Here is a 12457-nt window from a genome sequence, read left to right as displayed (position 1 = left end):
TACTACATGGAAGGAATCCTAGTTGGACTAGGAAAGGGGGAATCCTACTCCCGGTGGGAGTAGGACTCCCTAGGGCGCGCCATAGAGAGGGCCGGCCCTCCCCTCCTCCACTCCTTTATATACGGGGGCAGGGGGCACCCCATAGACACAAGTTGATCCATGTGATCATATTCTTAGCCGTGTGCGGTGCCCCCTTCCACCATAGTCCTCGATAATATTGTAGCGGTGCTTAGGCGAAGCCCTGCGACAGTAGTACATCAAGATCGTCACCACGCCGTCGTGCTGACGGAACTCTTCCCCGACACTTTGCTGGATCGGAGTCCGGGGATCGTCATCGAGCTGAACGTGTGCTAGAACTCGAAGGTGCCGTAGTTTCGGTGCTTGATCGGTCGGGCCGTGGAGACGTACGACTACATCAACCAAACGCTTCCGTTGTCGATCTACAAGGGTACGTAGATCACACTCTCCCCTCTCGTTGCTATGCATCACCATGATCTTGCGTGTGCGTAGGAAAATTTTGAAATTACTACGTTCCCCAACAAGCGTGCCTCCCGACTGGGGATGATTCCTCTAAAGGTTGTGCTACTTTGCTCAATGCGGCTCCAGTCTATTTCCATCTTTTGAAGAGTTCCCTCATAGATGAGGTTTAATCCGCTGCCGCCGTCCATGAGTACCTACGTGAGTCGAAAGCCGTCCACGATTGGACTGAGGACCAGTGCAGCTGGTGCTCGGGCTGTTCGGAATTTAGGTTCGTCACTGGCATTGAAGGTAATAGCCGTGTCACTCCAAGGGTTTATTTCAGCTATGTGGCAGATTTCGGCCATGCCGCAGAGTGTTCGCTTGCGTCTATTATTTGACGCGAAGGTCTCAAAGACCGTTAACACCGTATTGTTGTCCACGGGATGGTGCTCTGTGTTATTTGGGAGGAGTAGATCCTAACCACTTTTGGCCACCTGCCGGAGTATCCAACATGCTCTAAGGCTGTGCGTTGGTATTGCATCCGCTGTACTATGAATTTTGCAGGGTCCGTTGAGCCATCCCTCCAGTACGGTTCCTTGCCCCGTAGAGGGATTTTGCTTTTTGGTAGTTAACCGAGGTGTATTGTGATAATGCACCCTTTTATTTCGGACTGGGTTTGTGTTCTGGGCTGGATTATCCCAAAATTTTATTTCGGTTTTCCAGTTGCTTTCCATCGCACGCTACTTTCGTACTATGGACACCAAGTCGGCAAAGCGTGTAATTTCGCGGTGACTTATGGCGTTGAGGATTCCCTTGTCCGTGCAATTGTTGCAGAAGAATAAAATTGCGTCTTCCTCGCGGCAGTCCTTTATCCTGTTCATGACCGGGAGGAATCTGGCCCAGTAATGGTGTACTGTTTCCTCGGGCTCTTGCCTAATTTGGGATAGATCGCGTATGTTTGGGTGGGTGGGTGGAATTGAATCCGAATCCTCACCCAATCTGAGACTCAGGGGCCAAGCAGTTTCCGAACTCGGAAGTTTGGATTCTTGGATGTTTTCCAATAAATCTAACCCGCTGCCTGATTCTAGGTTCAGGCCTTGAGTGACGTCCTCCCCTCTGCGGGTATCCGGCTTCGAGGGATCAGGAATCCGGACAATAGTTAGTCCTTAAGATAGATGAAGGATTGCCGCATTGTTCCTCCACCACTGCAACGTGATGTGTGACCTGGGGAGAGTTGATCTCTCTCAGATCGGGTTTAGGCCCAATCTGATCGTAGTCTGTAGCGACTCCCAGGGCGGCGATGCGATCCAAGAGCTCGTTCAGGGAAGAGAGCTCCATTGGATCTAACTGCTCGGCGAGTTCCGAGTTGACGTGAAGATTGCTTTCGATGACCCGAGAAGTCATCGTCGGCGCAGCGGCCGAACAGGCGGTCATAAGAAAACCACCTAGCCGGAGAGTTTGGCCGATAGCCAAAGCTCCCTCAGCAACAGTGCCGTCTTTAAAGACGGGACGAGACATCCTTCCTGATGGCGACGGCACATCGGAACTCTCAATGAAAGCACCAATGTCGGTGTCAAAACCGGCGGATCTCGGGTAGGGGGTCCCGAACTATGCGTCTAGGCCGGATGGTAACAGGAAGCAGGTGACACGATGTTTTACCCAGGTTCGGGCCCTCTTGATGGAGGTAAAACCCTACGTCCTGCTTGATTAATATTGATGATATGGGTAGTACAAGAGTAGATGTACCACGAGATCAGAGAGGCTAAACCCTATAAGCTAGCCTATGGTATGATTGTATGGTATGGTTGTTATCCTACGGACTAAAACCCTTCGGTTTATATAGACACCGGAGAGGTTTAGGGTTACACAAGGTTGGTTACAAAGGAGGATATATCCATATCTGTATTGCCTAGCTTGCCTTCCACGCCAAGTAGAGTCCCATCCGGACACGAGACGAAGTCTTCAATCTTGTATCTTCATAGTCTAACAGTCCGGCCAATGGATATAGTCCAGCTATCCGGAGACCCCCTAATCTAGGACTCCCTCACTATTGCCACTCCTAGTTCCATAATCCATCAAATCTTACCCAAAACTTGAAAACTTCACAACACAAAACTCAAAATAGAAAATCTTGTGAGCTCCGTTAGCGGAAAAAAAACACCACTTCAAGGTACTGTAATGAACTCATTATTTTTTTATATTGGTGTTAAACCTACTGTATTCCAACTTCTCTACGGTTTATAAACTCTTTTACTAGCCATAGATTCATCAAAATAAGCAAACAACACACGAAAAACGGAATCTGTCAAAAACAGAACAGTCTGTAGTAATCTGTAGGTTTTGACCACTTCTGGAACCCAAAAAATAATAAAATAAATTTCTGGACGTGAGGAATTTATCTATTTAGCATCTTCAAAAAGAATTGACTAAATATAACTCTCCAATAAAAAATGGTAGCAATTCTCGTGAGCGCTAAAGTTTCTGTTTTTTACAGCAAGATCAAAAAGACTTTCCCCAAGTCTTACCAACGGTTCTACTTGGCACAAACACTAATTAAACACAAAAAATACAATCAAAACAGAGGCTAGATAAATTAATTATTACTAAACAGGAGCAAAAAGCAAGGAATAAAAATAAAATTGGGTTGCCCCCCAACAAGCGCTATCGTTTAACGCCCCTAGCTAGGCATAAAAGCAAGGACAAATCTAGGTATTTCCATCTTTGGTAAACAATCCATAAGTGCCTCTCATAATAGTTTCATATGGTAATTTAATTTTCTTTCTAGGGAAGTGTTCCATGCCTTTCCTTAATGGAAATTGTAATCTAATATTCCCTTCCTTCATATCAATAATTGCACCAATCGTTCTAAGGAAAGGTCTACCAAGAATAATAGGACATGAAGGATTGCAATCTATGTCAAGAAACAATGAAATCTACGGGCACATAGTTCCTATTTTCAACAACAATAACATCATTAGTTCTTCCCATAGGTTTCTTAATAGTGGAATCTGCAAGGTGCAAGTTTAAAGAACAATCATCAAATTCACGGAATCCTAGCAAATCACACAAAGTTTTCAAAATCGTGGAAACACTAGCACCCAAATCACACAAAGCATAGGATTCATGATCTTTAATTTTAATTTTAATAGTAGGTTCCCACTTATCATAAAGTTTTCTAGGGATAGAAACTTCCAACTCAAGTTTTTCTTCATAAGATTGCATCAAAGCATCAACGATATGTTTAGTAAAAGCTTTATTTTGACTATAAGCATGAGGAGAATTTAGCACGGATTGCAACAAGGAAATATAATCTATCAAAGAGAAATTATCATAATTATATTCCTTGAAATCCAAAATAGTGGGTTCATTGATATCTAAAGTTTTGACCTCTTCAATCCCACTTTTACCAATTTTTGCATCAAGATCTAAAAACTCAGAATTTTTGGAACGCCTTCTAGGTAAAGGTGGCTCATCTTCTGTCCCGTCATTATCTAGATTCATATTGCAAAAAAAATTAATAGGGGACACATCAATAAATTTTAGATCTTCATCTTTATTTTCATAGAAACTAGAAGAACACGCTTTCACAAAGCAATCTTTCTTAGCATGCATCCTAGTGGTTCTTTCTTTGCACTCATCAATGGAAATTCTCATGGCTTTGAGAGAATCATTGATATCATGCTTAGGAGGAATAGATCTAAGTTTCAAAGAATCAACATCAAGAGAAATTCTATCAACGTCCCTAGCCAATTCATCAACCTTAAGCAAATTTTCTTCAAGCAAAGCATTGAAATTCTTTTGTGAATTCATAAACTCATTAACACTAGTCTCAAATTTCGAGGGCATCTTATTAAAATTTCCATAAGAATTGTTGTAGGAATTACCATAATTATTAGTGGAATTACTAGGGAACGGCCTAGGATTAAAGTTTCCTCTATACGCGTTGTTACCAAAATTATTCCTACCAACAAAATTCACATCCATAGATTCATTATTATTCTCAATCAAGGTATACAAAGGCACATCATTAGGATCGGAGGAAACAATCTTATTAGCAAACAATTTCATAAGTTCATCCATCTTTCCACTCAAAACATTAATTTCTTCTATCGCATGCACTTTTTTATTAGTAGATCTTTCGGTGTGCCATTGAGAATAATTAACCATAATATTTTCTAGGAGTTTAGTAGCTTCTCCTAAAGTGATTTCCATAAAAGTGCCTCCCGCGGCCGAATCTAAAAGATTTCTAGAAGCAAAATTCAATCTGGCATAAATTTTTTGTATAATCATCCAAAGATTCAAACCATGTGTAGGGCAATTACGTATCGTTAATTTCATCCTCTCTCAAGCTTGTGCAACATGTTAATGATCAAGTTGCTTAAATTCATAATATCGTTTCTAAGAGAGATGATTTTAGCGGGAGGAAAATACTTAGAGATAAAAGCATCTTTGCACTTATTCCATGAATCAATACTATTTTTAGGCAAAGACGAAAACCAAGCTTTAGCACGATATCTAAGGGAAAAAGGAAATAGCTTCAATTTAACAATATCATTGTCCACATCTTTCTTCTTTTGCATATCACACAAATCAACAAAGCTATTTAGATGGGTAGCGGCATCTTCACTAGGAAGGCCGGTGAATTGATCTTTCATGACAAGATTCAATAAAGCAGCATTAATTTCACAAGATTCAGCATCGGTAAGAGGAGCAATCGGAGTGCTAAGAAAATCATTGTTGTTGGTATTGGCAAAGTCACACAATTTAGTATTGTCTTGAGCCATCGTGACAAGCAAGCAATCCAACACACGAGCAAACAAGAAGCGAGCGAAAAAGAGGCGAACGGAAAAACAGAGGGCGAATAAAACAGCAAGGGTGAAGTGGGGGAGAGGAAAACAAGAGGCAAATGGCAAATAATGTAATGCAAGGGATAAGAGTTTGTGATGGGTACTTGGCATGTCTTTACTTGTGCGTAGACTCCCCGGCAACGGCGCCAGAAATGGCTCGTTGTTGGGAGTCAAATCTTGACTTGACTTGGCGCGAATCTCCCCGGCAACGGCGCCAGAAATCCTTCTTGCTATCTCTTGAGCACTGCGCTGGTTTTCCCTTGAAGAGGAAAGGATGATGCAGTAAAGTAGCTTAAGTATTTTCCTCAGTTTTTGAGAACCAAGGTATCAATCCAGTAGGAGATCACGCGCGTGTCCCACACACCTACACAAACAAATAAGAAACTCGCAACCAACGCGATAAAGGGGTTGTCAATCCCTTCACGGTCACTTACGAGAGTGAGATCTGATAGATAGTATAAGGTAATATTTTTGGTATTTTTATGATAAAGAGAAATAAAGATGGAAAGTAAATAAACGGCAATAGAAATAGCTAAGGGTTGGAAGATTAATATGATGGAAGATAGACCCGGGGGCCATAGGTTTTACTAGTGGCTTCTCTCAAGAGCATAAGTATTACGGTGGGTAAACGAATTACTGTCGAGCAATTGATAGAATTGAGCATAGTTATGAGAATATCTAGGTATGATCATGTATATAGGTATCACATCCGTGACAAGTTGACCGAAACGATTCTACATCTACTACTATTACTCCACACATCGACCGCTATCAGCATGCATCTAGAGTATTAAGTTCATAAGAACAGACTAATGCTTTAAGTAAGATGACATGATGTAGAGGGATAAACTCATGCAATATGATATAAACCCCATCTTTTTATCCTCGATGGCAACAATACAATACATGCCTTGATGCACCTATTGTCACTAGGAAAGGACACCGCAAGATTGAACCCAAAGCTAAGCACTTCTCCCATTGCAAGAAAGATCAATCTAGTAGGCCAAACCAAACTGATAATTCGAAGAGACTTGCAAAGATGACCAATCATACATAAAAGAATTCAATGGAGATTTAAATATTGTTCATAGATAAACTTGATCATAAACCCACAATTCATTGGATCTCGACAAACACACCGCAAAAGAAGATTACATCGAATAGATCTCCAAGAAGATTGAGGAGAACTTTGTATTGAGATCCAAAGAGAGAGAAGAAGCCATCTAGCTAATAACTATGGACCCGAAGGTCTGAAGTAAACTACTGACACATCACCGGAGAGGCCATGGAGTTGATGTAGAGGCCCTCTATGATCAATGCCCCCTCCAGCGGAGCTCCGGAAAAGGCCCCAAGATGGGATCTCTCGGGTACAGAAGGTTGCGGCGGTGGAATTAGGTTTTCGTGCTGCTCCTGGATGTTTGGGGGGGGGTACATGTATGTATATAGGAGGAAGAAGTACGTCGGTGGAGCAACGAGGGGCCCATGAGGGTGGAGGGCGCGCCCAGGGGGTAGGTGCCCCCCCTGCCTCATGGCCTCCTCGATTGTTTCTTGACGCCCACTCCAAGTCTCCTGGATCACGTTTGTTGAGAAAATCACGTTCCCGAAGGTTCCATTCTGTTTGGACTTCGTTTGATATTCCTTTTCGGGCAAACTCTAAAATAGGCCAAAAACAACAATTTGGGATGGGCCTCCGGTTAGTAGGTTAGTCTCAAAAATGATATACAAGTGTAAAATAAAGCCATTAACATTCAAAATAGATAATATAATAGCATGGAGCAATCAAAAATTATAGATACGTTTGGAGACGTATCAAGTGGTACCGCACCTTTTTTGTGTGTGGGAATAGTGACACTACACCTTAGGTGTTACCATCACACTATAGCACCTCTAAGAAGCTACAAATAATTACGAATTTCGAGAAGATATATGTCTGTAATTCCACAAAATTTTCAAATTCAATTTTGGGAGATCTACACATGGAAAACAAAAAGACCAATGTGAATAGTGTCACAAATGACAAAAAATTAGACACCATTTACATAGGACCGTAATAGCTGGCGAACGTTTCCCAAGAGGGGATAGCATTTGCGAATGTTTTTCCTGCCAGTTTTAGTTATACAGGGATGTCATTTTATTCAGAAAAGGATGATTGTTTTTGAAAAAAAAATCAGAAAACTGGCACAGCGTGGTTTTGATCAGACGGCAGTGGGGGGTGTTCCCTGCGTCCTCCTCCATAGGGAACATTGCCCAGATAACATTGCTGTTTACATATGGATTTGCCTTTTTTTATGTGTTGAACACATTTGTATTGAATATAGTAGGATATGTGTTATCGACATTCAAAAAAAAATTGGGAGGGGGGGGGCGAGGTGGTTTATTTTTATTTTGAAACAGTGGGTACCCGTCGATTTCCTTTAAAGATACCTTCAAAGTTCTAGAAAGTTTGTAAAATTTCTCCTTTCTAGATGTGGTATAGTACGATGATAACACAGTAGCCCCAACTTAACGAGCTTCTTTAGTCATTACCTTCAAAGTTGGTGAAGCCCAATGAGAGCATCTACAACCGGGCGGCCTATATCCTCCCCAAACGCATGGGCCTGCTATCCGACAAGTGCCCGGGATGAAAAATAGCACCCAATCAGGCTCCCCACGACCAGCCAAAACGTCAGTGTTGTCTGGCAATCCATGTGTCCAGCCCTTATGTGGGGTGGATATGGGGAGGCCCGGACATGCCCGGACACCGCTGCCATGTCGGACTAGACCTCTATGGCCCATGACACCCCCACCATTGTCCCCACAAAACCCCCCGCCGTCCTGAGAACCTTAGTCAAACCCCACTCCTCCTAGTCCTCTTGCCTTCTCTGCTCCCCTTTCTCTCCCTAATCTCTCCCGTCCCCTCTACCAGTACTAGGGCCAGGTCCGGCGATGACTCCGACAATGAGTCTAATCCCATGGAATGGGACGCCCTCGTGATGGAGGAGGACTCTGGCTCCGGCAGCGACTCACCAGACGGCGAGGAGTTCACGCTCTGCATCGCCATCGAGAGGTCGCGGCTAGACACTGGAGGAAGCTCGAGCCCCGCCGTCTTCCGCCAGCTCCTCCCGGTCCCGCCGCGGCTATGCGACCTAACGTGCTCGCCCATCCTGCTTTGCACTGCTCCTGATCTGGAGGAGGGCGGCCCTCTCCCCTTTCCCTCTGGCGCCAGCTACCCCTGGGCATCGTTAGGTGCTCGTGCCCTTGGATACTGAAAGGATGCAGATGGCGGAGTCGGAGGTGAAGGCCGCCCACCGTGAGCGGCAGTGGGACACGCAGAGGGAGGTAGAGGCCCACCTTTCCCGTCGACACGCCTGCTCCATCCTTGTCGATCCGGAGGAGTAGCTCCTGCATAAGGTTATGCGCCGTTCATTTACCTCAGCAGAGAAGGATGATCTGCGCCTCCTGCGGAAGAATGTGAAGGCGCTCCGGCTCAGGATCGAGGCGTCGGAGCCCCTCGCGAGGGAGAAGGAGACCGCCAAGGCCAAGCCGGCATGCCACACGAAGGAGCAAGCTCGCGCCATCCGCCTCTTCTCCGGCTACATCTACTCGACGTCGAACAGCGGCACCACCAGCACGGACAAGGACGACGATGATCCTCCCGTTGCGGACGCCTACACGAAAGAGATGTACCGCCGCTCCGGTGACATCAAGGCCAAGGGCCCAGCTAAGAAATGGTGATTTCCGCCTCCTCACCTCCTCTGGCTAAATTAGGGAGTACTCCCTCTGTTTCTTTTTAGTCTTCATATAAGATTTGGTCAAAGTCAAAATTTGTAAAGTTTGACCAACTTTTTAGGAAAAAATATCAACATCTACAATATTAAAGTTATATGGTTTGAAAATTAATTTCAGGATGCATCTAACAATATTGTTTTCATATTGTGAATCTTGACATGTTTATAAACTTAGTCAAAGTTAACAAAGTTTGACTTTGACCAAATCTTATATGTAGACTAAAAAGAAAGGAAGGGAGTATCTAGTAATATATCTGGCCAACTGTCTCTTTTGGGTGTGATGAACAGTGTCCTAAGAACTATGCCCTACGTGAACTGTGCCTTTTGTGTGGAATGTTGAACTATGTCTTTTGGGTGCTATGTTGATCTGTGCCCGATTGTGCTCTATATTTCTACGTTGCCATGATCTACCTCTGCGTGGGCCCCAAGTGCAGTGCACCAGATTAGGCAACCATGGTTGTAGATGCTCAGAAGCTTGTGGGTCCATGTGAGAGGGTATAAATGGTTCGCGCCTATCTTTTGCTTTCATTTTGCGAGACGCACGGCAAGCTGTACTAGGTGTACGTGGTACGAAACGAGTGCGCTGTGTGCTGCTGACATGACTGTGCACATTAATATCGTAGCCAGAAGACATAAAATATTATGTGGGAAGAGTACAACGCGATGGTACGATTGCTGCGCTGCAAGGTACAACTCCAGCACCCGTACGCTTGTACACTTGTGCTTAATTACGGAGCATTGAAGCATGCATACTTTGTGCTTGCCACGGAATATTAGGGTTAGGGAACGCTCGATATTACATGCATGAAGAAGATTATTTATTTAATAAGAGCTAGCAATAGATAGAACTTAGTAAGCTTGACGAAGACGAAGCTACACGACGAAGGGCAGGGACCTGCTGCTCGCTAGCTAGTCAGCTAGCCTCTTTTCCTCTTGACGCCGGCGGCTGCCATGCCGTTGCGGTCGTCGCTGCCGCCGGCGTCGTCAAGATGGGCCGTGAGCTTGGTGAGCAGCTCGGAGGCGTTGTCGGCGAGGACGAAGATGTTGCGCGCCGCGTCGTCGATGAAGCCCTCCTCGACGCCCTTGTCGAACAGCGAAAGCAGGCTGTTGTAGTAGCCGTCCACGTTGAGCAGCCCCACCTAATGCAACGAGACATCATCACCAACCGCACGTAAGTTGCCATTAGTTACACATCGTTTTCGTTGAGCTAGCAGGAACGGCGTGAGGATTAGGGCACGAGGGCCTACGTATACATATGTATACACCACTAGTATCTGCCTAACCAATCACTGGCCCCGGCACATACATTATGTAGGAATAATGCAGAATGGCAGTTAAATGCGACAAGCTTACAGGTTTGTTATGGATCCCCAGCTGCGCCCACGTTATGATCTCCAGCAGCTCTTCGATCGTCCCATATCCGCCTGCACGTACGTACGTTACACAAGCAATGAGCAGCAACGCAAGAACTTATTAACCCGCCTTCTAAGATTCTTGATTACTCCATGTATCGACCTTGAACGTTTGGCTAACTTCACACATTACCAACATTTTCCAAGAAACTCAACACACATACACACACACACACACACACACACACACACACACACACACACACACACACACGCATGAGTAGCACGCAGTGGCTAAGATCAGTGACAGTCTGTGACCTGGCAGGGCGATGAAGGCGTCCGAGTGTTTTGCCATTTCTGACTTGCGCTCATGCATGTCCCTGACCACTTTCACCTCTCCCAACGTCTCCCCTGACACCTAGGAAAGACTCGTACGCACATTCAAAAACACGTTTCATATATCATATATTACTAGAAGTTAAAATAATCAGGCACATCCATGCATTTCGTTCATGCAGATAATGCAGGGAGAGGAGGACATGTATGTGTGTACGGTGGCAGAAGAGATTCGCGCATGCACTACCTCTTCCGGCAGGAGAGCACTAGGGATGACCCTGCACACAGGAGCAGCCAGCCAGACGATTATTTATGGCAAAACTGCAAGCTATAGTTCCACCATGGAAGCTAGTATCTCAGAGAGTGAGAGGCACTGTAGATGCGCAGTGTAGGACTTTACCCGAGGACGTGGCGGCCGCCGTCGTGGACGGCCTTGGACACGAGGCCCATCAGGCCGCCGCTGCCGCCGCCGTAGACGAGATCGAGCTGCCGCTCAACCTGCAAAAGGATTAAGGATGCGTACGTGCGCCGTCGAGAACCAAGTTAGCGAGACATGCACCACATGGGCAGAGCTTGACGGCTAGCTAGCTCACCAGTTGCTTCCCGAGGTCGAGGGCGGCGGCGCTGAAGGACGGCCGGTTGCCAGGCCTGCTGCCGCAGAAGACGCACACCGCTCGCACCGGCCTCGGGGCGTCGCCGCCGGTGGCAGTCCCCGGAGCCTTCTCCTGGTTCGCCTCCATGTGTCGGGCGGTGAAGGGAGGGATGAGGGAGGCGTACGGATAGAGAGACCAAGATGAGGGTGGGCGCTTGTGCTTCGGCAGAGCTGAAGATGAGGGTGGGTGTGCTGTGCTGCTATGGAGGACGGCGCCCTTGTGAGGTCCCCTCGCCGCCTATTTATGCACCAGACAGGCGTTGTTGCTTAACTTGCCTGCTGTATAAAAGTAGCTACTAATATACATATTCTAATTCAATATTAAGTCATATACCTTAGATCATCTACAGCCGGACTAAACTAATTTGATCCCCGGTACATCCCCGGACGTGTCCGCTCCGAACCCTCATTTCCATGTCTAGACACATGCACATGATTGGTGATGGTAAAAAGAGAAGGACAAAAACAAGGAGAGAAATGGTTCACGGAGAACTTGGACATATGAGGACAATTTCAGGAGTCCGGTTGAGTGATTTTTTCTTATTCTCTCCCCTGTCCGGGCTGTCCGCAAAATATGGGGTCCGGTTATAGATGTTCTTACACCAATCATATCCTGTATTTTGGTAAGATTTGATATGATTTGAGTATGGGTAGGGAAATGTAAGGAAAAGTTTTGATTTAGTTGAGGTTTTGGTAGGATTTGATTTGATTTAGGTACGGGTAGGAGAAGATAAAGAAAAGCTTTGATTTAGTTTAATTTGACTAAACTATTGCAGAACGTGGTTTTGAGTGAAGGGACTAAACCTAACAAACGAACCAACTAGGTACTCTAATTGAGCCTTGCATTGTACATTCGTACTCGCATCATGAAAATCATCTCTGTATATATCTCATCAAGAAGAATGTTTTCGTTCCAACACAGGTTCCTCTCTGAAACGTGACATATACACACACACAGGAGATTCTACCTAAGCTAACATTAGGGACCACCAATACTATCGCCTGCTAACTTTTTAATCAGGCGATTAACTAGAGGTTGGATGG

At 45.3% G+C, this 12457-nt stretch overlaps 1 protein-coding gene across 1 annotated transcript; it reads right to left on the bottom strand.

Moving 5' to 3' along the window:
• Positions 1-9688: 9688 nt before the first annotated feature.
• On the bottom strand, positions 9689-11639 carry LOC125553431 (probable cytokinin riboside 5'-monophosphate phosphoribohydrolase LOG4). Its single transcript, XM_048717215.1, has 6 exons — positions 11355-11639; positions 11162-11259; positions 11009-11039; positions 10744-10843; positions 10427-10497; positions 9689-10212 (listed from the first exon to the last, which is right to left on the bottom strand). Exons 1-6 carry the CDS (start codon positions 11499-11501, stop codon positions 9991-9993), a joined length of 669 nt encoding a protein of 222 aa, XP_048573172.1. The 5' UTR covers positions 11502-11639; the 3' UTR covers positions 9689-9990.
• Between the last annotated feature and the right edge of the window lie 818 nt (positions 11640-12457).

Source organism: Triticum urartu, chromosome 4 (genome assembly GCF_003073215.2).
Source record: "Triticum urartu cultivar G1812 chromosome 4, Tu2.1, whole genome shotgun sequence".
Lineage (NCBI taxonomy): Eukaryota > Viridiplantae > Streptophyta > Magnoliopsida > Poales > Poaceae > Triticum > Triticum urartu.
The sequence above is the reverse complement of the archived record's forward strand: the minus strand, read 5'-3'. Positions and strand labels throughout refer to the sequence as shown.

Excerpts from the sequence above, each read along its gene's own strand:
- LOC125553431 (XM_048717215.1), bottom strand. The coding sequence starts at position 11,501 with ATGGAGGCGAACCAGGAGAAGGCTCCGGGGACTGCCACCGGCGGCGAC. Across the intron at positions 11,260-11,354 it reads TCGACCTCGGGAAGCAACTG|GTTGAGCGGCAGCTCGATCT; the intron begins GTGAGCTAGCTA and ends ATCCTTTTGCAG. Across the intron at positions 10,213-10,426 it reads TGGGGATCCATAACAAACCT|GTGGGGCTGCTCAACGTGGA; the intron begins GTAAGCTTGTCG and ends TCGTTGCATTAG.